General features: G+C 50.9%; 1 protein-coding gene and 1 long non-coding RNA gene across 12 annotated transcripts in view; one reads left to right on the top strand and one right to left on the bottom strand.

Moving 5' to 3' along the window:
- Positions 1 to 20,409, top strand: part of SRGAP2 (SLIT-ROBO Rho GTPase activating protein 2) — a 234,822-nt gene extending 214,413 nt beyond the window's left edge. For 3 of the 11 annotated variants that reach the window (XM_072815062.1, XM_072815060.1, XM_072815061.1), the window contains exons 18-24: positions 2,891 to 3,115; positions 6,677 to 6,756; positions 8,970 to 9,150; positions 10,749 to 10,895; positions 14,140 to 14,178; positions 14,396 to 14,720; positions 17,057 to 20,409. In XM_072815062.1, the coding sequence (XP_072671163.1) occupies positions 2,891 to 3,115; positions 6,677 to 6,756; positions 8,970 to 9,150; positions 10,749 to 10,895; positions 14,140 to 14,178; positions 14,396 to 14,720; positions 17,057 to 17,440 (1,381 nt within the window). In that variant the 3' untranslated portion in view covers positions 17,441 to 20,409. The other 8 variants (XM_072815064.1, XM_072815063.1, XM_072815066.1 and 5 more) reach the window with 7 other exon arrangements.
- Positions 20,410 to 23,611: 3,202 nt separating this feature from the next.
- Positions 23,612 to 25,915, bottom strand: LOC140627048 (uncharacterized). Its single transcript, XR_012026010.1, has 2 exons — positions 24,879 to 25,915; positions 23,612 to 24,171 (listed from the first exon to the last, which is right to left on the bottom strand). It is a non-coding gene; the product is annotated as an uncharacterized lncRNA (long non-coding RNA).
- Between the last annotated feature and the right edge of the window lie 13 nt (positions 25,916 to 25,928).

Raw genomic sequence — 25,928 nt, 5'->3', positions numbered from 1 at the left:
GATTGTTGCCAAATCAAACCCCTGGGGCCTCTGAAGCTGAAGGTTTTTAAGTGAAATGTCATGTATTTAAAACAGTCTGTCCAAAGCTTAGCGTTCTCCCTGAGGATTTAAAGTTTCGATTTGGGGATCTAGAGTCCTGGGCTTGATGATGTCTGTCAGAAGAAAGTGGCTGGACTTCTATAAATCAATTGCTGGCAAAAAAAAAATAAAAAATAAAAAATAAAAAATAAAAAAATAAAATAAAATAAAATAAATCAATTGCTGGCAAATGTTGGCAGCCCTGCTTCCCATCCCCTGACTAGAATTGAGGGTCCTTTATCAAGAAGCAAATCAGATATTATAATTACAGAAAATATGGATTGAGCACCACCTCCACCTATGTGCCAGGCACAGTGCTCAGAGCTTTGCATATAATACCTCATTTAAGCTTTACAGCAGCCCCACAAAGGAGGTACTAAATAAATCTCTTACAAGGAAGAGATTTAGAAACTAGAATACTATCCTGGAACTGGTACGTTATGGGGCCAGGATTCAAAACCAGGTCTAATTGACTCTCAAATTCTTGGAATGCTTTGTTTTTCTTTTTTAATTTAATCGAAGAGACAAATGCACGTCATTAAAAGGTAAAAAGTCCGGAAGAGTGCATGATAAAAAAGCAAGTTTCCCACACCAATCCTGATTTTCTCATTCCTCCCCAAACCTGTGTTCCCAATCACTATACTGAACTTCGTTAAGATACACAAAAGATGAGTTTGACTCAATTAGAAGAATTCACTAATATTATAGATAGAAGCTATAGAAATATAGTACAATTCTTAGAAGAGATGACATTGTACAAGTCGACACCAAAACAATTTTAAAGAGGGACCTGTTACCAGTGTTACCTGTTTTGGTTATTTCTTTAAAAATAAAAATCCAAAATTTGAGTTCTTATACTGGATACAGAATTCGGGGCCTTCATGGATTATTAGCACCATTATATTGTATATAAAATGATATGTATCTGAATGTGTACTTGTATGAATTTTTCTGGGAGAGAATCTCTAGTTTTTGTCCAATTCTTGAAGGAGGCCGTGACCCCTAAATAGTTCAGAACCACGGCTTTAATCCCTCAACCTAGATGTTCCCATTGTAGATTGGAAGAGAGAGAAGAATGCCAGTTTATATTTCAGTGGGAGTAAGAAATGGCACTGGTTCATGAGACCCCAGTCCATGAAGATGTGGCCTCCTCAAGCCCCTGGTCATTGCAGCCACCTATGAATCAGACAGCCCTTCCCTTAGGAAGCTTGTCAGAGTTGCCCATCTTTCATGGGCCTTTGACTGGGACTCTCAGAACTATATTTTGTTTCCCTCTGACTGCCAGCCTTCCTAGAAATGCCTGGTTTTCTTCCATGCTCCCAAATATTGTTGGATCGCGCCAAAGAACCAGAACCATCCTCCTCCTTATCCCTGCTGGGGTTACCACAATAATTATCTCTCCCGTCTCCAATGTTTGCTTGACCAAGAAGTAGACTTGGAAACTTCTCCCAGTCTTTTCTAAATCTCGGCTCTCTTTTAACTCAGGAGCCAGTTTATAAACTTAAGGTTTGTAAAATTCAAACTTTAAGACCCTCTGTGAAGCAGTCCAACCACTAAGATCCATAGCCTCACCCCTCACTGGCCTCCTTGCATTTGACTAGGTCCTTGAGAAGAATGATTCTCAACCATGACAGTTTTCTCCCTGTGACAGCTGTTCACATCCATGGTACTGCTTCTCCAATGTGGACAGGGGACATACGCGAATCTGAGTAGAGGAGAGAACCATTGGGTTAGAGAGAGCCCAGCTTGGTCATTTGAGTCTGGGTGTGGAATACACTAGAAATGAACTCTGTCCAGTTCTGAAGAATACCCACTCTGATGAAGACAGCTGGGTCTCAGGCCTCTAGTTCAGCATCAGAGGGCTTTGGTTTCTCCTCAGATCTGTCTGAATCAGGTGCTGGGAACCTCTTGCTAATGCTCATGAGGGAGGCAGAACGCCTTAGGAGAGCTCACCGCTCTGCAGCCTAGGGCTGGGGTCTGGGGGCAGACATCCAGGGCTGGCCGAGCCTTCAGCCCCAACAAACAGACTGGTGGGGGCTAATGAGGCCTAGTGGCTCACTGAAGGCTGGGGTCCTTGACCAAGGTTGGGGGTGTGGCCAGAGCAGCTGCTGGCTGAAAGTGGGGAGTTCCCAGGATAAATATCCAATAACAAAGTCAGATTGCATCCAGAGGAAACCTGTGCAGAAACTGAGCAGCATGCTGACCTTTTCCTGAATAAATCTTGATTGTAATAATAGAGGATTTTATGAAAATGAAAAACAATTACATTAGCTGTTCCAGAAAGAAATTCACTTGCTTGATGGACTGCAAAAGCTAATTGGTTGGCAATTTTTTTTAATAAGTCTAGAGCTTAGAATGGAATATCCCTAGTAATTTGATTATTTTGCTCTGCAAGAAGGTGCACAATGCACAATGCCTGTGTCTTCTGACCATATTATTATGAGGGCAGCCTGAGGGTGTCCATCTGCTCTGGCAGCTTAGTGGGTTGGTGTGTGGGAGCCGTCTCAGCCCTCAAAGTAATGTGTTCTCAAGTCAGGGGAGATCTGGCGGAGAAGGTATGGAGCAGGGCTGACCATGAGGTGGCAAGTAGAATTCGAATGCGGAGCTGACAAGAGAGAGGTTGCTCCTGAGTGACCAACCTGGTGGTCATTCTCTTCTCCCCCCAGACTTTCTAGAAGGGCTCTGAGGCCCAGAAAAGCAGGTGGCAGTTTGTGGAACTTGTGCTCTTGTTCTTGGCAGTGCCTCCCATGATTGTGTTTTCTGGGCATTCATGCGAGTGCTCTCCAGCTTGCCCTCTTCCCTTCTCATCCAGTTTATCACAGTTCAGTGAAGAGAACATGATGGACCCCTACAACCTCGCCATCTGCTTCGGGCCCTCACTGATGTCGGTGCCTGAGGGCCACGACCAGGTGTCCTGCCAAGCCCACGTGAACGAGCTGATCAAAACCACCATCATCCAGCATGAGAACATCTTCCCAACCCCCAGGGAGCTGGAGGGCCCCATCTACAGCAGAGGAGGAAGCACAGAGGACTACTGGTAGGGGGCTCTGGGCTGGAGAGGGGGAGGGCATCCCCAGTACACACCGGTGTGGCGGCCAGATGGCCAAGCGAGACCCGAGGGAAACACCCAGATCCTCTCAGCCTCCCATTCCCAGGCAATGCAAGCTGCCAGGATCTGGGGGTGGTGCTGGCAGTACCCCCACCTCGGCCTGACCTACAGAGTGCCACTTTGTGCCACCTCCCTGGGGTTTTTTTTATGAGTTTTTAGTGGTGAGGAACATTCTGGAAAATAATAACAATAATAGGAGTATTAATAATCTCCAGGAAAGGAAAAGGTAGAAAGTTGTATTTAGAACAGCCGTTTGTCAGTGAACAGTGTCTGTCAGGCTCCTGCTCTGTGGTGTGCCCTGTAAGAGACACAAGCCTGGATCCCAGAAATAAGAATTTCTTTCCTCTTGTGAAGAGTGTAGACATGAGGCATAATTTCCTCAGTGTGGGTTTGTACACTGATAATTGAGAGTGATCACAGAGATTTGTGAAGAAAAAAGGGGGTAAGCTCCGTTTTCGGCGGGGTAGGCATACTTCCATCCTAAAGCGAGTTGCAGTCCTACCGGGCAAGGTCTTTCGTGACCTAGCCTGGGAACAGAAGTATAAAAGGAATCCCTAGGGCACATCTTTACTAGACCCTCTGTTGGACAGTTGACAAATGACTATTTCCATGTTGCAGGTGCAGTCACTGTAACCTAGAGAGGCCGGTGACGATCCTAGGCCATCATAGTGGTGGGGATTCCAACCCCAAAGGGTCTTAGTACAGGACACCATCCAGGACCCCTCACGACACCCCAGGGTACCGCTTACAGTGTCATCTTCCCGTCAAACACTACCTCTCTCTTTTACCCCCTAATGTCCCTTACCTCCTCCACCCCCACCCCACATGCCTGTTAGCCCATCTTCCCCCTCGAGTGGTGCTTCAGCCTGGGCTGAAAACCTCAGCCAGCCCAAATCAGATTCCATCTGAACTCAACATCTGGAACCAGTTCAGCAGCCCCATTGCTATCCACTAGGGTAGGGGAGGACAGCAGAGGTATCTACTTAATTAGAGGCCAGTGAGTCCACGCCTCTCCCTGATGGCCACAGAAGGAACCTCTTGCCTGAGGAGTGGAGACTGTGATATTTGTGTGTCTGTGCATATAAAACTACCACGGACACCCCTGGGTTGGGTCTTGACCGCTGTCCTGCGGATCCCAGAGGCTGGAGAAACTTATGCTTGCCCCTCGGAGAGAAAGCTTTTTGTCACTGCCAGATGGTTGGTGGGGACGGGGGAGGTTGTTCAGGTCTCAGCCTGCGAGCTGAGGAGCTCCAGGGAGCTGTCCTTGTGCACATGACCGGGAGAGTTGGTTTCTCTCTCGCTTGTGGGTTAAGAAGCTGTGCACTAGGGTTCCCAGTGCCTGCTTTATGTTCCTTCCAAAGCGTTTCCTCACTTCTCAGACATCTCTGAACCGATCCCAGGACACAGAGCCCCCCACGGCCCTGGTCCCCCAGAGTCGTTGTCGGGGTGGCTGGCAGGGGCAGAGACGGGGGCACCTTCTGCCAATTCTTGCCAAAGCATCTCCACCCCTGCTGCTGTTTGTTCTGCATCCGAAATTTATTAGCAGCCTCAGGAAAAACCACAAGATTAGTCAGGGAATGTTACTACCACAGACTGGGTGGGAAGCCAGAAGCACCCAGGGATCAAGAGTAGGTGACCTTGGGTAAGAAGGACCATCTGACTGCTGGACTCATACCCACACTGAAGGCTCCCAGCCTCTCTTCTTCGGGAAGAGAAGTGCCAGTGAAGCAGGAGATAAGATAGATGAAGGAGCAGGGGAGGGGGTGGCACAGGGGATGCTAGAGCCTGAGAATCCTGGAGGATGGCTAGGAAGAGGGAGCTCCTAGCTGCTTGGCCTCCCTGCCGCTGTGGAGAAGAGAGGCCCATCCCACTTCACCATGCTTCCCAAGCCCTGATGCAAAAATTCAGTTTCCAAGGGCTGCCTGCTGTTGGGCCGGTTGGGCTTCCTCAGACCGCAGGCATCGATGGGCTGAGGTGTTGCTGAGGTGTGCCTGCGGGACAGCCTAGGAGCCTATCACTAGAATTGGCCTTAGAGAAGCATCATTTTGCCTTTAGGTTAGAGCAGGAGCATTCCAAGTGGGGTCCTTGGACCAACAGCACCTACGTAACACAGGACTGGCTAGGAACACATACACTCTAGCTCCGCCCAGCCCTTGAGAATTAGAAAGTCTAGGGGTGAGGCAGCCCACTTTTAACAAGCCATCCAGGACTCCCTGAAGTTTGAAAATTGTTGCCTCGGTGGATGGCCACGTAAGTAAACTTGGAACTCTGGAGGGAACTGAGGTTCCGCCTTGTCACCCCACCCTTAGGGCCCCAAGGTGCTCTAAAAGGTCATGAAACTCCGCAGAGGGCTTTTCGGCACAGTAAACAGTGAAAAAATGTGCCCATGTTTTTTGATAAGGAGGAATCCGTGTTGATGTGCTCCCAGGATATTCTCTGGAGTCTGGAGAAGCTCCTTGGAACTGACTTCTGAACTGGTCCCCTGGTCTTTGAGGAGATTTTCAGAGTGAAAGACCCATCCCCAGGGGAGGGAGAGGCTATAGGCTCAAAGGTAGGAACCATGAGGCCAGGTGGTGGATGGAGGAGGTGATAATGCTTCCGTAGAATTGCCTGGAAAAGCTCCCTTGTTTTTGTCTGTTTCTCAGGAAGTCAGAACTTCCTGGTGTCCATCTCCATCCACTCTCATGTCCACAAGCCAGGAGACCAGGAGTAGAAATGTCTTTCCTAGTAACTTCCCTGGCCATTTTCCATTCTCAACCCTGGATGATTTTAGACTCTGAACTGTTGAAGAACTTGACTAGCTTGCATGTCCTGCCCTCTTGCAGAGTCCAGCCCACGGCAGGCTCTTCTTCTCCCTCTGATTTACCTCCCATTCTCTCACCCGTACACAAACCAAACCACAAAGCCTAGAGACAGAAGCAAAATGAAAAAGAAGGGAAGGAAGGCCACTTACTAACCAGTCCGTCATGTCTCTGGATCCTCACTCAACTCTGTGAGGCATACAGACCACTATCCTCAATTCACTGATTAGGTGGCTGTGGCTTGAAAGAGTTTCACTGCCTTGCCCAGGATCACACAGTTACCAAGTGTCGGAGCTGATTTTCAGGCTCTGTTGTGTCCCATGCCAAGGCCTAGTTAGTGTTCTCCTCCTCATGCTCTGTTCAGGGATCTATTCACCTCAAGAAACAGCCCCAGAGAATTTGAGTTGTTCTGTCTTTTCGAAAAGACTTATTTTGTAGATTCAAAAGGAGTTCCCTCTGTCTCAGGATATTCTAAGTCCCAGGCGGTCTCAGTTTTTCAGCAGGGGCTAGATAGACTGGAGAACCCTGGGAGCCTTGTCTTTCACCAGCATTGTCTGTAGTGAGCAATTAGGATGTAGGGAGCGGGAGATGGTTTTCGAGCCCTTGCTCCAAGGAAGCTGCTTGAAGGAAAAGACAAGAATTTGGTCAGCGAGGGCTGAGGTCCCCATGACTCTTGGTTCTGTTGCAGTGACAGCCCTCATGGAGAGACTACCTCGGCTGAGGACTCAACCCAGGACGTGACCGCAGAACACCACACGAGTGATGATGGTATGGGGCCCTGCTTCCTGGGCAGTGGGGCCACCGGGGGTGAAACGGAAGGGAGGGATCATGTAGCCTCTGCTGCCAGTGCTCCTTCCTGCTCAGCAGCCCCCTGAAGACAGGCAGAGGGCTCTCCTGTCTCTAATTTTCATTGCTTCCTTTCCTTGGAGAGATAGCCCACCTTCCCAACCAGAATGGTCTCTATGTTCAACCAGAAATGGAGAGAGAGACCTTTCTGAGCCTTTCAAGCTTCTCGCCTCAACTCCCTATGCCCCTCACCCACCTCCTAGCTCCTTGTCTCGCCTGCCTGTCTTGCTTGCATTGACGTTGGTCCCCTCTCACAGCCCGGACTCCTGCCAGGTAGCTGGAGACCAAAATCAAGGAGAGCTCATTTGAAAAAACTGTAAGCCTGGGCAATAGAGAAGCTGGGTGCCAAGAACCCAACAGAAGCAAGCCAGAGGGGAGTGGGACTCAGGATGTAGAAACCACACACTTTCATGCCTGCTGACTGGAAAAATTGACCCTTTCCAAAGTACAGACATGTGAGCGCTGTGCAGCCTGGCGGGTGTGTGTCGAGAGGTGGAATGCACAGCTGTCACCACAGGCCCCTCGGCAGCGCCCATGATTTATTAGGGTCTGTCCAGCCAGCACGCTTCCCCTCCTTCCAACAGTTCCACACCTCCATTTCTGGACCACTTGGGCTCTTGGAAGACTCAGCAGCTGACAAGGGGCCTCAGAATTTTCTGGGCATGAGAACGAAATGGCACAGTCTGTGGAGCTTTCCCCGCTTTCCACCTTGCTATGAATTCTGCAATCCCAGGCCAGCTTTTTAGAGGAGAAAAAAAATTAGGGCTGCTTATTTGGATGCTGAAGTCAGATGGATCAATATGATAATCTGCCCCGTTACAGGAGGGGAGTAGGTGAACTAGGGAAATTTGTCCCTGCTGCAAGTTTTGTGTGTCTTATCTCTAAGACCCTAGTGAAATAGAGCTATTTTATAGCTGAGAAAACAGAGGCCAGAGAGGTCAAGTGATAAGGCCCAAGGCTATACAGAACTGAGATTTGGGATATTTAGATGGGCTTTCTCTGATGTGCTTCCTTATAGTAAAACCTCCAGCCCTGCCTATTAAGGAGCAGGCTCACCAGTCATGCTATTTGGGCATGGGCTGGCCTCTAGGCAGCCTTCCTGTCCACTACCTGGAACATCCACTTGAACCTCAGGTTCCAGGTTTCTGGGAGCTTTATTTCTTCCTCTGTGACCTCCATCTGCTGCTCAGCACAGATAATGGTAACGATGACCAGTTAGAAAACTGGCGAATATCTACACAGTGCTGACGATAGGCTGGGCACTGTTCTAAAAGCTTTTACAAATTTCTGCTTATTGACTCCTCCTAATAACTTCATGAAAAAAGGCACTATTGTCTCCTGTCCCCAGAGGGGGAGACGAAAGCACACTCAAAAATAAAAAGACATTGCACTTGCAAACCCCTTTTAGTTTTCAAATTACTTTTATGTATGTTTTCCCATGTATTATCCACAAAATAGATTTCCATGTTTTGCACCTTGCAAAGGGGATTGGGTGAGTTATTTTCTCCTTATGGAGACTAAAAGCTCGTGGTCTACTAGGGGGAGTGGATAACATAAATAAAATTTACTGTATTGGGAGTACCGTACAATAAATGTTCTGCAATTAATGGAGTTACTTTATGATCGGAGAAGAAACGATGCATACCAATACAGCACGGCAGGTTCAGTGATAGGGTTTGGCGTAAAGAGCTGTGGACACACCAGAGAAATTACTCTCTGCCCTGAGTGGAGCTCAGCCTGTTGGGCAGCTGACTGTACCCGAGCAAGATGAGACTCTGCACGTGTGGTTCATTTGTGCACAGAAACTGCTGAGAGAATAAAGTATTCTTTGTTTTGTTTTTTAATGATGATGTGTACAATTGTGACTCCGTGTGCTACATCAGGAAGATGACAGAGAGAGATTTTAGTGGGGGGCAGAGCCTGATGAAAGGCAGGAAGGGGCACACAGGCACTTTCAGAGTGATGGCCAGCCTCCACGGGAATCCCCAGCCTCAAGCATAGATGGGCAGTGGCTGCTTTGTCACACCGGGTTATCTTCCCACCAGGGTGAGTTCAGCTAATTGGGCTTTTCCGCCCAGTTTCCTGAGTCTGTTGGTCCCAACAACATGTGTTTCCTTCTTTTCTGCCCCTTGCAGAGTGTGAGCCCATCGAGGCCATTGCCAAGTTTGACTACGTGGGCCGGACAGCCCGAGAACTGTCCTTCAAGAAAGGGGCATCCCTGCTGCTCTACCAGCGGGCTTCCGATGACTGGTGGGAAGGCCGGCACAACGGCATCGACGGACTCATTCCCCATCAGTACATCGTGGTCCAAGACACGTACGTTGGGTCCCCTGCCCGTCTGGGTGAGCCCCTGCTGCACTGGGGCTGGGGGGGGGGGGGCGGCTGGATTTCTGGCGCCACAGGAGGCTGAGGGAGACCAACCGCTAGGGGACGCCAACACGTTCTTGAAACCCCCCCCCCAAGACTCCGTGGAGGATTGTTTTTTAGCCTCTTCCCCCTGCAAATCGCTCCCCCACCTACCTCCCCCCTAGTCATTTTGGAAACTGGCCAGTGCTCGTGCTCATCCACACTTAAACCTGATGAGTGATAAGGAAGAGTTATTGTTTGAGCACTTACATTTCCTTCTGGAAGGCTCAGGCTGGGGAAAACACTTTTACTTTTTTTTTTTTTTTTTTTTTTTTTAAACACCTATGCTCATCCCAACCAGTTGGGCCACTGATGGGGCGCTTTTCCACTTGCAAACGAAAAGTGATGCTTTGAAAAAAAATAAATAATAAGAAAAAAATGATGCATTGCTTTTTTAGGACATCTAGTTTAAGCAGCCTTGTGGAAACGAGCCAGGTCATTTAACCAAGATGAGGTCGACGTGGGGGAGGACGGGAGAAAAGGGGAGAGGACCTCGGGGAGCAAAGGGAACCGGGAACCGGCCCCAGAGAGACTTCACCAGATGGGCTGTCCGTTGGCTCCAGCTCTTTGAAGAGCTGGAAGCAAAGTCTCCAGGGCAGGGGGCTTCCCTCCCAGCCCCCCAGCAAGCCTGCCCCCCCTGCCCCTTTGCCCCGCCGCCCTGCCCCTGACGCCCCACCCCTGAATAGATGCTGTCACTGTTTTTAGCCCTTCCCTTAATATTATTTTTTAAAGGTTGATATCCTGAATGAGTCTGCACCCTCCCAGCCTCTCCCCGGCTCGTTCTGCAGGGAGATCCTCCCTCTGTTGATAACATCGCAAACCTGGTGGTCATCTGTGCGTGGACAGGACCCTCCCAAATTTAGCATTATGACTTCACGACAGGACCGAGAGAAGATGAATTGTGGGGGAGAAGGGGCTTTCTTTGTCATCAGTAGCCAGAGGGGCCGGGAGAGCAGTGGAATGACCCGGGACCGGCCTGGACGCTCTAAGCAGGGCTCGATGCTCGACGACTGAGTGTGCCGGTGTCCTGCCTCAACGCCGGCATCTCCAGAGCCAGCACAGAGCAGCCTGTCCTTGCCCCGCGGGGCTCGGGACCTCAGCAGATAAACCGCAACCTGGACCGGCCGCCTCCTTCTCCAGAAGGTGGCCCCGGCACCGCTGCCCCAGGAAAGCTGCGTGGGGTAGAAGGCAGATGCCTCCAAGCCAGGTGTCCCCCTAGCTCAGCTCTCCGGCGACGTTGAGGATCCCACAGAACGCAGCGGGATTATTTATTTTTATTTAAACAACCCTCCAAAGGCCCTTAGCTTTCGGCACAGTCTGTTTGCAGAGCTAGCCCAGCCAGGTGTCACCGCTGCCTCAGGGGTCGCGCGTGTGTGTGTGTGTGTGTGTGTGTGTGTGTGTGTGTGTGTGTGTGTCGGGGGGCCATCTTGCCGATTTAACACTGCTTTTTGTGTTGTTGTTGTTGTTCTTCCCCCCTCCTCCCTGCCTGCCTGCCCCTTCGCCCCCAGCGAGGACGGTGTCGTGGAGAGGTCCAGCCCCAAGTCTGAGATTGAGGTCATTTCTGAGCCACCTGAAGAAAAGGTGACAGCCAGAGCGGGGGCCAGCTGTCCCAGTGGGGGTCATGTAGCCGATATTTATCTTGCAAACATCAACAAGTAAGCTCTGCTTTTCATTTTCTGCTCCCCTGAATGCCTTGTGACACCCAGCCTCACCGTCCGGCCTCCCTCTCTGAGCCTGTGCTGCATGTAGGGCTCCCCGCACTCCCCCACACACCCTCAGGCCTAACATCGCATGTGCTCACTGCTGCTGCAGGGTGGACAGGGCTGAGGAGGCTTCCACAGGCCCCACCGGCAGGTCCCCGGGCTCCGGCCAGCTGCCGCCCTGCTGTGGAAGGGTGCCCCAGCCTGGGTTTCTGCAGCATCTGTCAGCTCGGGCCTCCCCGGCCCCATCTGACTACTAAAACTTGGCCAAAGCTTTGGTCACTTTATGCAACTTGGTTTTATACTGTTTCTCAGAGGTGCCTTCTCTTTTCCAATTCCTGCCCAAATAATGGTTTTTGATGTCTTCTTCCTGGTCCTTCCTTGTCTGTCCAAAGATCCAACATCTTGTGTGTCTTCCACTAGGCTCACGTGACCCCGGATGGGTTTATTTAGATACCATGTGTCTGTTTCCTGCCCTGTCCGGCATTCACTCCGTCAAGGAAAGGAGACTACTCTGCCCCCGCCCACCACCAGCACCCCACAACGAAAGCTTTGTCCTGAGCTTTTTAATCATTGCCTAACTGCCAGCTCCCTTCTGCCCTTTCATACCAGTAGAAATAATTGTCCGTGTTTTCCCTGTTGCTTTAGCCCTGTGTCATCCTCCCCTGTTAAGTCCATTTGCAGATTCCCATTCCTGTCCGGCAGGCTCTTAACTCTGGCCCCAGCTTTCATTGTGGCTGTGAGCAGCATCCCAGGGTTTTAACTCCACCCACACCCGATCTGGCCGGCTAGAGGGATTCCACGCCTGTGTGCTGCTGCCTCCCCTAGAGACATTCAGGTTATTGGAGAACTAATCTCATCTCAAGGGGCCAGACACCAAGTCCCAAAGCCTACCGACCTCTTTCCGCCAGACCCTGAAACTTGGCCCAGTGCCAGCGGGATGACAAGCCCCAGGGTGTTCCTGATGAATATGGATTGCAGATGATGTACAGTTTTTATTCCCCCCTGGCTTTGGAGGAATGAAATGATTTGCACATTGAAAACCTGTTAACCGTAGCCTCTGGACACTGAAACTGGAAGGAGAATAAAAGATGCTTGTTGTTTTGAAACTGCACCAGGTCGCCCAGATCTCTTGGCTTTCTTCCAACCAGACGGTAGCAGGGGGAGTGGTTGGGGCACGTGGCTCTCTTCCATCTTTCACCCTCAAGTTAGCAAAGTAGCTGATTCAGCTCACTTAGTGTAGGTATAATTTAAGTCAGACCAGTAAAAAAGAATGAGGATTTTATTTCCTTCCCTCCAGCGTAATGCCCTGCTGGGAGGGCGAGCTAATAAAAAGTAACTGTGGACTAATCACATTTTTTTTCTTTATTTACAAGTCTGTGTTAATTATAAGCCTATAATCATAAGGTTGTAAGCCTCTAATTAACCCAGAAACTGAGGTGGGGTTGGTGGAGGGAGAGTTAAATAATTAGTTAGGTACATGTTTCTAAGCCATCATATATGTGCTGCCATTTGTACAAAGAAATTGTAAAGGATAATAGCCGAAATAGTCAGAAGGTGAACACCAGGTGGAAAGTCAAGGCGGTTCCCTTGAACTCCTTCCTTGGTGATGTCAGGACGGGGTTCTCAGAGGATGTGGTCTCCCCAGACACCAGCTAGTCAGTGGGTGAGTGGCAGCCCCTGAGGAGTGACTCTGCCCTTCCAGCCTCGCTGCCTGCCCCACACGTCGCTCCTTCCCAGGGCCCCGGGTTCTTTCACACCCCTGGACCTTCACATCTGCTGCCTCCTCCCTCTGATCAGCTCCTCCTCTCCCTTCAAGACGTAGTCAGAAGATTTACCTCCTTGGGGAAGCCTTGCTAACACCCCCGAGGGCCACCTAACCACCTGAGTTAGGTGCCCGCGTTCTGTAGTCCCACAGTAGTTTGAGCGTCTCTCGGGACTCAAGCTGCACTCGGATAAAGCACCAGGCTGAGCATCTTGAACCCAAGAGCTCTGCCTTCCTCTCCTCACGTCCCAGGGGCCTGGCCAGGGACCTGGCACACACCAGCCACTCCACAATCTGCCCCCTCAGCAGTTTGAGCTTTGTGAGTCAGCCATCCTCAAGTGGAAAGAGGAAATCAGCGAGAGAGTTAGGCGGGTGTGGCATTCAGTTTAACTTCACACATAGAGCGAGGGCCCACTGCCGTGCCAAGCGCCCGTGCTGGTTATTCAGAGGTGAATAATGCAGTGCCCGGCCTCCCTGCTCATTCCCGCAAGGTAAATACCATAGAGACAGGTAACAAAAAAGCAGTGCCATCGAAGCTCTGAAGGGAACAAAAGCGGGAGTGTGTGCTTCTGCCTGCTGTTGGAGTTGGGGTACCAGGGAAGACTTTGCAGGGGAAGTCATTTCAGCTGAGCCACATAAGACTCTGAGAACATCCTTCTGCTCGAGAATGGCTGACACCCAAGGCTAAATGGCCTGAGCAGGCAGCTTCAGGAAATGTGTGCCAGGTTCCACGCTGGCCCCGAAGTAGAAGACCTAACCAGTGAACGGGACCAGGACTGGGTTAGGACACTGACTCTGCCACACAGACTAGCTCCTTATCTCCAGTCCCTACCCCTTCCATCTCAATGCCTGCCTCAGCCTTAGTCGCCCATAGTAGGTTCCGGATCAGAGTTGCCCCGCTGCACCTCCCAAACCAGAAGTTGTATTGCTTCTTAGGCTAGGTCCTTAAGGATCTGATCCCAAGAAAAAAATGAAATTATTCAGCAGTAGGCAACACCCATACTACTAGGACTCTGCCAAGCTGTCTTGTATGAGAGTCTCAGTGGTCTGAAGGAGACTGGCCCAGAGCCAGGGTTCAGCCCAGTGCTGGGTGACTTAGGGTCATGTAGATGTATTTCCACCCTAAGAAAATGCACAAACTTGGCCCTAACCCTGCAGCACTGCAGCCTCTTTAAAAAGACTCTGTTCCATGTTTGCAAATAAGAAGCAACAACAGCTTCTTGCCAGAGCCCAAAATGATTACAGTCCTATAGTTGGCCAAGAAACATGCTAGAATTTGGAAAAATCAACTCTCCTCTTGCGTTCATGGTGATGATGAGAGTTTTTCTCCCACCTGGGCCTTAGTGTCTGTTCAAAGCAGGTCATGGAGGGGGCCTTTCTGTGAATCTGTCCCCCCTTAGAAACTTTCCCTTAATCAGACATTTTTCCTGGCAGCACCTTACATCTTGACAACTCAAAGCCCACGACCACCAAGTAAGTATCCGTTTCTCCTTTGCCCAGGTTGGGGGTGGCAGGGGAACGGAGGCACAGAGACAGCAAGGGGGAAGGTAAAGCCAAGGAGAGAACATGCTGTGTGTCCCTCTCCTTCCAGAAGTCCCTGGATGCCAACACCTGTCCCACTCTCACTCATCCCAGCTTCCTCGGGGCCAGGGCTCCCTGATCACACTGCCCTTTCTGTTTGTGATTGAAGGCAAAGGAAGCGGCCAGAATCTGGGAGCATCCGGAAAACATTTCGGAGCGACAGCCATGGGCTGAGTAGTTCCCTGACTGACTCTGCCTCCCCGGGGGTGGGGGCTAGCTGCCGCCCATCTTCCCAGCCCATCATGAGCCAGAGTCTCCCCAAGGAAGGGCCAGATAAGTGTTCCATCAGTGGGCATGGGAGCCTCAACTCCATCAGCCGCCACTCATCCCTGAAGAATCGGCTGGACAGTCCACAGATCCGGAAGACAGTGACAGCAGGAAGGTCAAAGAGCTTCAATAACCATCGGCCTGTGGATCCCGAGGTCATTGCACAGGTAACTGGGGGCTTCTGGACACATAGCTGGCCTGTCTACGTTTGTCACTACTGCGTAGTGCAGCCCACATTCGTTACGACAGGCCTTGAAACAGCGGCTTTGTACATCACATACCAGGTTCAGAGGCTGCTGGATATCTGGACCCCACAATGCAGCTCTCTAAGCAATTTGCCAACCCCACTAACCTAAGAAGAATTCAAAGACAGAATAAAAGAATTCGGACTTCTGGCTCATGTTCAGGCTGTTTGCAAGGGGCTGTATGTTTTATTTTTTTTAAGATTTCATTTATTTATTCATGAGAAGACACAGAAAGAGACGCAGAGACATAGGCAGAGGAAGAAGCAGGCTCCTCGCAGGGAGCCCGTTGTGGGACTTGATCCCTGGACCCAGGATCACACCCTGAGCTGAAGGCAGACGCTCAACCGCTGAGCCACCCAGGCGTCCCGGGAGTGTACATTTTAAAGCAAATAATTAGTCTTTTGTTGGAGTCCATTCTGCCTAGGTTTCAGGTCTTGAGAGGGTGGTAGGCTTTCGTGAAGCTGCCCGATTGTTGAGGCTCAGATGTAGTTCTGGCCATATTTTTCTGCCACCCTGCCCATCCCCCTCTCCTGTTCCCCGAGGCTAATCTCTCATCCGTAATGGGAGGTAGAAGATCAGTCATTAATCTGCTCCTGTTTTGACAGCCCCAAAATACTTTGCTGGCAGGGGCTTGGGTACCAGAAGGGTTTCCAGCCCAAGGCTTCAGATGGCAGTGGCAATGAGCTCCCTGGTTATAGGGTCTTCCTTCCATGTATGCACACCACACTGACAAGTCTCTGTTTTCCATGAAACATTAGCGATCCAGCCCCACCTCTAAAACTCCGACTTCCGGGGCCACTCCAGGCAGTTCACTCAGACGCCTCTCCCAACTCTATAATTTTCATTAGACCAGGTAGGAGCTATGGGCTCCCCGTTGCCCTCTTATGTTTCAACTGAGTTGAGATTCTTGTCACCCCATCTTCCAGGGGGCGATAGAGGCTGCCTGTGGTCTCTATTGGCTTAATTGTGATGCTCTGCTTCGGGAAGGCGAACCTGGCGAGCATAGTATTAAGCTTGGGGCCTGAGATATCTTGCTTGGCTAACCCTCCATTTCTGCGCCCCTACCTGAGCTCTTGGCTGCGACCTGCCTTGCACCGCGGGAACCCTCCTCCCAGCTCCCTCCTGAGCCAGGGCTTAGTAGGAATGTTAGACTACATTCCTGGCACAGACCGCGCCCCCCTAGCTGTAGAGTGGGACTGAGGAGGGAGATGATGAAGTTCTTCCTGAGCAGTTTTAAGGCTTCAGAACATCATGGGGGTGAGTAAAAATCACTGTCAGCAGAAAGCATGGTTCACCCCGTAAGGGCCAAGGCCTTTGCTTGGAACGTGTCATCTTTCCAAGTGAGCCTGATTCCAAGGGAGGAGCCCTGTGGTGGTTTGAGGGGTGGCGGACACAAGGGTGTGAAAAGGCTGGGAGGGAACTGGGAGGTCTCCCTGAGGGGCAGCTGGCTGTGGATAGAGGGTCTTTGGTTCTGCTATTCTTGAGAGCCGGTTTGTTCCACTGTGACTGGAAAGAGCTGATTTACCTGTGTGGGCTCTGGCTCCCCCTCCTGGTCGCTCCTTGGTCCCCTCTCCTGGTGATGGTAGAAGGAAATGGCTTCCTCAAGTGGGCACTCCAGTGGGTGGGGTGGGGTGCGGTGAGGTGGGGCAAGGGAAGGGGAGGGCGGGGGTGGGAGCACTGGGAGGTGTCCTGATGAATATTCAAGATCAGGGTCTGGAACCTTTCCTGACCTTTGAAGTCCAAGAAAACAAAGATCATACCACATCTCTACCATTTAGTCAAAAATGGTTTATTATGTACAATTTCAAGCATACACAAAAGCAGAAAGAATTGGATAGTAAATGCCATGTACTTGTCACCAAATTCCTGGCCACTGTTAGTTCACCCAACTTTCCCCTCCCCACTGGATTATATGTCATTTCACCAGAAATATTTTAGTGCATATCTCCAAAACCTGAGGACTTTATTTAAAATAACATTTCAGCCATTCTTTTCTAAAGGCAAAAAAAAAAAAAAAAAAAAAAAAAATCTCGTGATAATGAAAATCCCTTTTTCCCCCTTCCCCACATTCTGAACATTCGTATGTTTAAGAATTTTGGCCAAAAAAAAAAAAAAAAAAAAGAATTTTGGCCAAGTAAAATAATCTGGACATCTCCCTCCAGTTGGTTTTTTCGTGATTCGGCCTATGCTGTTGAAACAGGATCCTTGGGGACTTCTCCCTACAGCAGCCTCACCTCCTCCTTTTTCCTGTTTTGCAGGATATTGAGGCAACTATGAACTCTGCCCTGAATGAGCTGCGTGAGCTAGAGCGGCAGAGCAGTGTCAAGCACACCCCCGATGTGGTTCTGGACACCTTGGAGCCCCTCAAGACCTCCCCAGTGGTGGCCCCCACATCGGAGCCCTCCAGCCCCCTGCACACCCAGCTCCTCAAGGACCCCGAGCCCGCCTTCCAGCGCAGTGCCAGTACTGCAGGGGACATCGCCTGCGCCTTCCGGCCTGTCAAGTCTGTCAAGATGGCCGCCCCTGTTAAGCCGCCAGCTACACGACCCAAGCCCACCGTCTTCCCCAAAACAAATGCCACTAGCCCTGGTGTCAACTCCTCATCTTCCCCACAGTCCACTGACAAGTCTTGTACTGTCTGAAGGATATAATTTAATTGTTCTAGACAAGGGGACTGAAGGGACTGACTGTTATTAAAAAAAATCTTCCTATTTAACTAGCTTGGGGACTTCAGTTGAAAATTAGATTCTAAGTTGTTCTTGCAGGAATTAGCCTTCCCGTCACCCATAACCTTGAGAATGAAGCCCTCGTTGTCACCCTGCCTTGCCCTTCCCACTGCCCTCTGCTTCTCCCCGTCGTCGTAATCCAGCCAGCTGCAGTACATACTGTCCTTAGGTTAGCCAGAGATAGATTTTTCCATTATCAGGTCACTGTGAAATCTGGCACGGCAAGTCATGAGGACACGGGCTCAAGTCTCCGTCCCCTCAGACACAGGGGATGCCTGACCAGATGGTTGGCTACTGACAGCCAGCTTTCAGTGGCATCTTGTTTTGGGTACTGACTTTAGGGAACCATATATAGTCCATTCTCATTTTACACACACACACACACACACACACGTTTTCCTGGTCTCTGGCATGTGTAGCCTCTCCTGGTCCCAGACCAGTCTCCTTGTAAGTTATTGTGGCAGTTCGCACAAGAGCCACCAGGGGTCTCTGTTTCCGTTACAAATCTTGTTCTGTCTGGGCCAGGGAACCTAGCCTTTGAAGTCTCTCCATCATAAAAAATTGAACAGGATGGAACTCGATCCTGTAATCTGTCTGGGGTTGGGGGCTTTCTCTCTGTCTTCTCTCTATTGGTGTGAATTGGTCATTGGTGTTTGCTCTCGCTCTCCTTCATCCTCTAGGAATACAACCCAGTCTTTTTATAGAACTTCTGAAGTTTTTCTGAATGTATAGACATTTCTCGGGTTCCCGTCTTTGTCTCCAATGGACCATTTTCCATTTAAGACACTTTCCTGTATAAGACAGTTTTATAGCTGGTTCCACTTAGGTAAAGAGTCTTAAGAGAGTTTCATTGTGTTTATGGCAGGTTTGGAAAAGGTGAGAAATGGGTCCTTCTGCCTCACTTTTTGTGGGCACTTAAGAAAAAATTCATTATGCTATTCAAAAATTAAATTCACCTTCACTAACCCCCAAACTGTTCCCAAATGAAAATGTATCCTAAGTTCACCCCTCTAGTTTGGTTATTCTACAAGATCTCTCTTTAGGGACCAACAGGGGCTTGGAGAGCCCTAGTTAAATTAAAGAGAGACATTACTCCTTAAAACCTGTTTTCTTTTATCCAAATAAGGACAACTAAGAGAACTTTGGCCCCACAGGCTCTAAAGTCTTCTTGAGGCCGGAATCTAACAAAATAAAGAATTGGATGCTGAATATTTTGGCCTGCCTTTGGCCTTTTTTCTGGTTCTCTCCAAAAAGCAGAAATGATGCCCTCGCCTACTTTAATCCGGCCTCCAAAACTGGTGCCCCTCATCCCAGTGCCCTGGCTCCACGCTATCCTCCAGGGCTGGAAACCATCACACCCCTGTCTCATGAGTCTCAGACAACTACTTGAGTTAGAGCTGAAGCTCATTCCTCTTCTCTGTTTTCTGGTTTTAAAGCTACGCTTTTAGCCTTATTTTCTACAGGTCAAGAGAGGCGATGGGTTGCCATTCAGATAGGAAAATCTGAGTTTCCTTATGTTTAGCCTAGAAGATTCTTTTTTGGACCAACCTTTTGAAGTTGGCAGTTGGTGCTGTGGAAGATGGTAGGATTTTTTCCTCACTGTGCAAAGGAAAGAGGAGCTTTGTGGAGAATCGCTAGATTATTAGGATAACCTGCAACACCAGGAAAACTATCCCAAGAGCTAGGAAGGAGAAATGAAGAGCTCCGTCAGTAAAATGAGTCTGGCTGTGGGAAGCGACCCACAGTCCTCTGGATTCTTGGCTTTGTTGCTCTATCCACTGGCCTGTCCTTGTCTGTCATCTGGACTTGCACAGGTCTTGAGCCAACAGTGGCTTTCAGCCCCAAGGATCTGTTTCCTTGATGAAAATGGAACCCCCTACCTTTCCCTTTACATTCCTTTGGATCCAGCCGATCAAAATTGGTACCCATGCCTGCCCTTTCCCCTCCTTCTAGCACACTCCTGAGAACGCAAAGCTTTCTTAATGACAAAGCTTTGGGCCTGTTGTGTTGTTCCTGCCTTATTTCTCTTGCAGCCCTTGTACATGACTGTGTCCACTGTCCCCTTGGGCCGTGTCCATCTGCTGATTGGCATCATGAACTGGACAGTGTGTGAGTGGCCGGCCACCTACTCCCCCACCTTCCACCCCAGCTCTGGGAGCCAAGTTGTCTTCCCTCTCTGGTGCTCCTGACGCCTGTGAGATGGACCTGTCGAGAGGACGAGGAACCCACAGAAGGAGAGTCCTTCTCGGCAGAGCTCCTGCAGTCAACTGGAATTCAGGTCGCACACTGTGATTTTTACACCGAAAAAGCCAAAAGGAGCTGGCCACCTGGGGCCAAGGGAGACCAGTCTTCCTCAGCTCTGCTTGCCTAAACCAGCATGATGTTTCAGAGAGCCCTGCTCTGCCCCTCAAGGCATGGATCCTTCTCTCGCTGTGGATTCTGATGGGTCAGGCTTTGGGGAACAGAGGTGGGGTGGAGCAACCAGCATCCCCATTTGGAAAAGAGAGGAGTTTGCAGCCAGCAGCCTGTAAACTGGAAACACTGGTCTCAGCCAACCTCCTCAGGGCGCCCTGGTTTCTCCCCAAGGAGATGAGGAGCGATGACACCAGCAACAGGATGAACAGACCACTGGAAGGGCTGGTGTGTGTGTACTTCACGTGCAGAAGAGAAGTTTAGATCTTCCAGGGAATCGCAATGTTGTGGCGTCTGACTTGTATGTCACGTTTGTGTAAAATGGTATATTCTTTAAAATAGTGTTGATAACTGGAATATTGTATGTATGCTTGGAGATGCTTTGTGTGAACCTAAGACTGTCACTCAACAGATGTTGGATTGGGGAAAATCCAAAGCACAACTTCGAAATAAAATACGTTTTTAGGTTTCGATGCTGCAGTTCCTATCACTTCCCACCCCCTGAAATCTCCAATCCAGGAGTCCAGCTCCCCAGGAGGAAATGTAACTCTGTGCTGGTAGAGCCCCGCCTGGCAACAGGAGAAATGTGGTGACCTCAGGAGCCGGCCACCTTCTCCCTCCCAGCAAGGCATGGCAGAGGTGCATCTAGAATGTGGATTCCCCGCCCCCCAGCATTTCCCATTAGCCCATTAGCCCGTGTGCGGAGCCTAAAAGGTTTCATAGAAAGCCTTCCAGCTCACCATTGGGCAGTCTGTTGCCATGAGAACCATTTCCTCCACAGAATCTACCCACCCTGTTTTCAGTGAGGATCATTCTCGATTCTATCGCTGGTCAGATTTCCCCACTTGGGGGGAGTGGGGCCTGTCAGATGGCCTACAGGCTTTGCCAGCCACAACCAAGGGTGAAGGGGGGGGGGGGTCTTTCTTTCTTCCACATGTGGAGCCCTGAGTCATTCTGCCCTCGGATGCCCTGTGCCTCTGGGAGAAGAGCTGACCCATATGCTTGTGCTGTTGGTGTTGAGCACAGGGGTGGGCATACAGGAAATGCCTTCTCTCCTTTAGATTTTGATTCTAGCAGATCATGAGCTCGGGTGAAATTATTCAAAGGTAGCAGCTGATAATGCATCCTAGGGCTTATACTTATTTTTACTGGGCTTATTCCAATACCAGAAGCCCCTGGGGAGGGATCAGATCTCTCATATCCAAGAGGATCCCCAGTGTTCAATGGTAATACAAGGAATCCTATCCCGGTCCCTGGACCAGACACAGTACTCTGAAGTCCATCACCTCCATCTGTCTCATGCCCTTCCAACTGTTGTCTCTTCCCCCTCCTTCATTTTAATAGAGCTCTATCTTGAGCTTCTTGCTGGTCCCTTGGAGTCAAAGGTGAGGCTGTTCAAGGGATCCCTGAGTGGCTCAGCTGTTAAGCGCCTGCCTTCAGCCCAGGGTGTGATCCTGGAGTCCTGGGATCAAGTCCCACATCGAGCTTTCTGCTTGGAGCCTGCTTCTCCCTCTGCCTGTGTCTCTGCCTCTCTCACTGTGTCTCTCATGAATAAATAAATAAAATCTTAAAAAAAAAAAAAAAAGTGAGGCCGTCCTGCCACCCTGAGCTCTGGATGAGTTCTTTGACATAGAGCTGGTGTATAAGCTATAGGCAGGGGACCAAGGAACCTTTTCAGAGAGACCTCAGGCAAAGGTGGGCTATTTTGGAGGATCCTCTAATTCAATTTATATATTCAGATGGGAGCCTGATGGAAGGTAGTGACAACACAGTTTGAAGACAGGCCCATTCCACCCAGATAGAAATCCAAAAAGGAGACCAGGTACATATGAATTTGAGAAATGGCCTTAATGAGTATCTACTCTTAAATGTTTATCACAATGTGTATGTGAAGCTTCTTTTTTTTAAAAATTTTTAAAATGATTTTATTTATTCATTTGAAAGCGAGCATAAGCAGCGGGGAAGGGCAGACGGAGAGGGAGACTCCCTGCTGAGCTGGGAGCCCAATGCCAGGCTTCATGCAGGGCTCGATCCCAAGACCTGGGACATTTAACCACTTTAGCCACCCAGGTGCCCTGGTATATGAAGTTTCTTATTAGTCTGGAGTTAGCAACCCTGGCATATTGCATGTGCCAAAGACTCATTTGTCAGTCAACAAACTCTAAGACTCACTATGTGCCAAGCACTGTTGTATAGTGTTGAACAGGTGAAACATAATGGAGCTTGCTTTCCAGTTTGAGGAAGAACAGATCAATAAGCCAAGCATGATTCAGAAAATGAAACAATGTAATAGGTAGTTAGTGCCTGGGAAAGGAGTAGTACCGTTAATCAAGAATTCCTGGGGTCCCTGGGTGGCACAGCGGCTTGGCGCCTGCCTTTGGCCCAGGGCGCAATCCTGGAGTCCTGGGATCAAATCCGAAGAAGGATTGCCTCTCTTGTTGGCCTCACCTTACCCACTGGCATTTGACAGCCAAGCCTCCCTTCTTGAAACATGTCCTTCACTTGGTGTCTGTGACACTGGGCTCTCCCAGCCACCTACCTGTCACTTGCTTCCTTCTCTCTTCTTTGCGAGCTCCTTCCTCTCTCCTGGATTTCCAATTACTGGCACCTTCTTTTTTTTCTTTCTTTTTTTTTTTTTAAAGATTTTATTTATGTATTCATAGACACAGAGAGAGAGAGAGGCAGAGACACGGGCAGAGGGAGAAGCAGGCTCCATGCAGGGAGCCCAACGTGGGACTCGATCCCGGGTCTCCAGGATCACGCCCTGGGCTGCAGGCGGTGCCAAACCGCAGCACCACCGCGGCTGCCAGGTTTTTGCTTTAAAATGGGCATCTTTGAGACATGTTTGCTTGAGAGCAGGGCCAGCAGGATGGGAAGGAGGCATGTGAAGGAGAAGGCGAATCACGGAGCACAAATGGAAGGGTTGGCCGTGGTCATGAGAAGAGACGCTCCCGTCTCACTAGAGGGAAAGCAAGTGTGATGCAAGGCAGGTAGCAGATGTGGTGGTGAGAAGATGCCGGGGTTCCCTTTCGATTGCTTCTTGTATTTCCATGAAGTTTAAGGCAAAGACTTCAGCTGAGGGTAAGAGGGAGTGGGGAGCGGGAGGCTTAGAGAGGCAAGAAAATGAGTGAAGTATTTTTCCACATCAAGAAAAACAAGACAAGGGGATCCCTGGGTGGCTCAGCGGTTTAGCGCCTGCCTTTGGCCCAGGGCGCGATCCTGGAGACCCGGGATCAAGTCCCGCGTCGGGCTCCTGACATGGAGCCTGCTTCTCCCTCTGCCTGTGTCTCTGCCTCTCTCTCTTCCTATGTCTATCATAAATTTTTTTAAAAAATTCTCATTTAAAAAAAAAAAAACAAGACAAGGGTTCAACTTCTCTCAGTGGCTTGGTGCTGGTCCCATGGCTCTTTTCCCCGCTCCTTGGGGAGGAACGCCAGATGTGGCTGCAGAGATGTCCCTCCTTCCCCACCCAAAGCTCCAGGCTAGAGCTAACTGATGAAGGCGGCAAGATGCAGGGCTCTGAGACCTCGTCGCTTAGTGCCTCATCAATGTTGGAGCATGGTGGGTTCGCACTGCCTGCCTCTCCTGCACACCCACCTGCCCTTACCTTCTTTCCCGTGAGGTGCCAGACAGGTGAGGCCACTGTGACAAACAGGTTCAAGCCGTGGAGGGGCAGAAGATGCAATCAGTATTTATTCAGGGCCTACCGGGTAGCAGGTACTTCATCTCATGTTGCTCTTACAGCAACTGTCTGAGAAAGGTTGGGTGACTAGCTCAAGGTCAAGACCCCGTAGGGTGGGAAGAAGGAAGGTGCAGGATAAGGGGGACTTACGGAGCACAAATGGAAGGGCTGACCATGCATGCTGTGCAGAGTAAGCGGCAGTTAGGATGCCAGCCGCTGTGTTAGTAAAGCTCCTGTCCTTTCCCCTACACCTTCGGCCTCCCTTTGTAGAAGGTAGATGGGAGCTTTTTCCCTGAGAGTTGCCATCAAAGACCCTCTTCATCCCACCTTTGGTCTTTGTCCTACCTTTGGATTGCCACTTCTATTTCTAGGACTCCTCAGAGCCACTCAGGAAAATATGCTGTGCCCTCTTACAGACTTCCTCTTCCCCTCAGGAGCCCGCCAGACTCTCGTGCCTCCCCACAGGGAAACAAGGGCCATACTGCGCAGCTGGGACCAGAGCTCGTCCACACAGAGGATGTGACCTCATGGAGGATTCCCAACAAAATCTGATCTGTCAAAAAAAAAAAAAAAATCTGATCTGTCACCACACAGGGCTTCAGCGCTGCCTCCCCCACCCGCCACCTTCTCCAGCCTTACATGTGGTCCCCTCTCCTCATACCTCTCTGCTTCTGCACCTGTTGCCACTGCCTGGAATGCCTCATCTCTGACCCCCAGTTCTCTGCCTCACTCCCCTCCCTCCAAAGTCTGGTTGAGTGTGCTTTCTCCTGGCAAGTTCTTCTTAGAGACCACCTCGTCTCCACTGCCTGTCCCCCTTGGTGCCAGGTTCAAGTCACCACCAGCCAAAGTATGGATCCCAGAGTGTTCACCATGCCGGCCAACCCTGGCTCTGGGGAAGAAGCCTAGGTCTTACCATCATGTCCCCAGCACACGCTGCCTGCTTCCCAGTAGGTACACTGGGATAGACTGGGCTTGCTGGAGAGAGAAAAGTAGGGATGCTGGTAAGGCCTGGGCAAGTTCATCAGGAAAAATGGGTAGATCTTTAGGGAAAGGCTGGGGTATGTTGCAAACCTCTGGCCTAAAACCTCAAAGGTTGGGGTCTTATCAAAGGTGCGTGTCCTGTGTGGGTCAGCAGGGGACCCTGGTTCTGACTGTCCCTGGAGGGCAGTCCTGGAGTCCAACGGAATCACAGGGTCAGAGGGCAGGCGCCCTGGGGCGGGGGGGTTTAGGGCAGCAACTGAAGGTTTTGGTTGGCCCCACCTCATCAGAAGGTACCAAGGATGTGCAATTCTCTCGCTGCCAGGCCCGCGGACAGCCGGGAATGCCGGATGGAGAGCTGGGAGGGTCTGGCGACCCGGTTCTGCCGGGAGAAGAGGCGGGCAGCGGCGGGGCAGGCCCAGCACCCCCCTGTGACTGGGGGTTATCACAGGTCTGCTCGGTCTGGTCTGCCTGAGGGCAGAGGCAGTTCTCAGCCGGGCTCCTGTTCTGGTGCAGGGCGGTCGGGGTGCGGGTGCGGCTGCCGGAGGAAACCACCAGGTGTTGCCATGGGAAAGTCCCTCTGACATTCTCTAGAAATGTGGAGTTTCCTGGTTTTAACCATTTCTTATCCAATTGCCATCTCACAGTTGACCAGAACAGTGCAGGCCTGTCCAGTCTCCTGGGAGATTGGTTCGGGGCGTTGGGTCGGGCCTGGGAGGCCGGCACACCCGGGACGCAGCCCCAGCAGCCTCTGGAGGCGCAGGTCTCTCCAGGTGTGGGGGCCTCAGTGGCCTCGAGGCTTCCTTCCGGTGACCCTCGGTGACCCTCGCATTCCAGCCCATGGCTGCGTGAGCATCACTGGCTGTGGATGAAGAGGCCAGGAGGGGACGTGGGCTGTGCTGAGGGTCGCCCGAGAGGTCGAGGTCGAGGTCGAGGTCGAGGTCGAGGATGAGCGGCCGCAACCGGGTTTCGGGTCCTGCTCGGGGCCTGCTGGGGCCTGCTCGGGGACCAGGCGTCAGAGCCAAGCCCCGGGCCTCCCGGGGGCTCCGCGGTGCTCCCCGCCTGGTTCCCTTGCCCGAGCTGCGCGGTTGGCTGCGGGCCGCGCCCCGGACTCCCCGCTCCGCGGCCTCTCGGCGGCGCCCACCGGGTCCCGTCACCGCCACTCGGGAACCGGGAACCGGAGCATCCTCCCCGCGGGCGGGCGGCGTCTGCGCTCCGCGGTCTCGGCCCCTTTAAGAGAGAGAAAGAACGAGATCAGGAAGTGTGAGGGCGCGGGGCGGGCCGGAGCCGAGGCCGTGCGCCCGCGGGGAGCCCGGGAGCCCGGGAGCCCGG

This window comes from Canis lupus, chromosome 38 (assembly GCF_048164855.1).
Source record: "Canis lupus baileyi chromosome 38, mCanLup2.hap1, whole genome shotgun sequence".
Lineage (NCBI taxonomy): Eukaryota > Metazoa > Chordata > Mammalia > Carnivora > Canidae > Canis > Canis lupus.
Note: the sequence above shows the minus strand (reverse complement) of the source record. Positions and strands in the feature narration are given on the sequence as shown.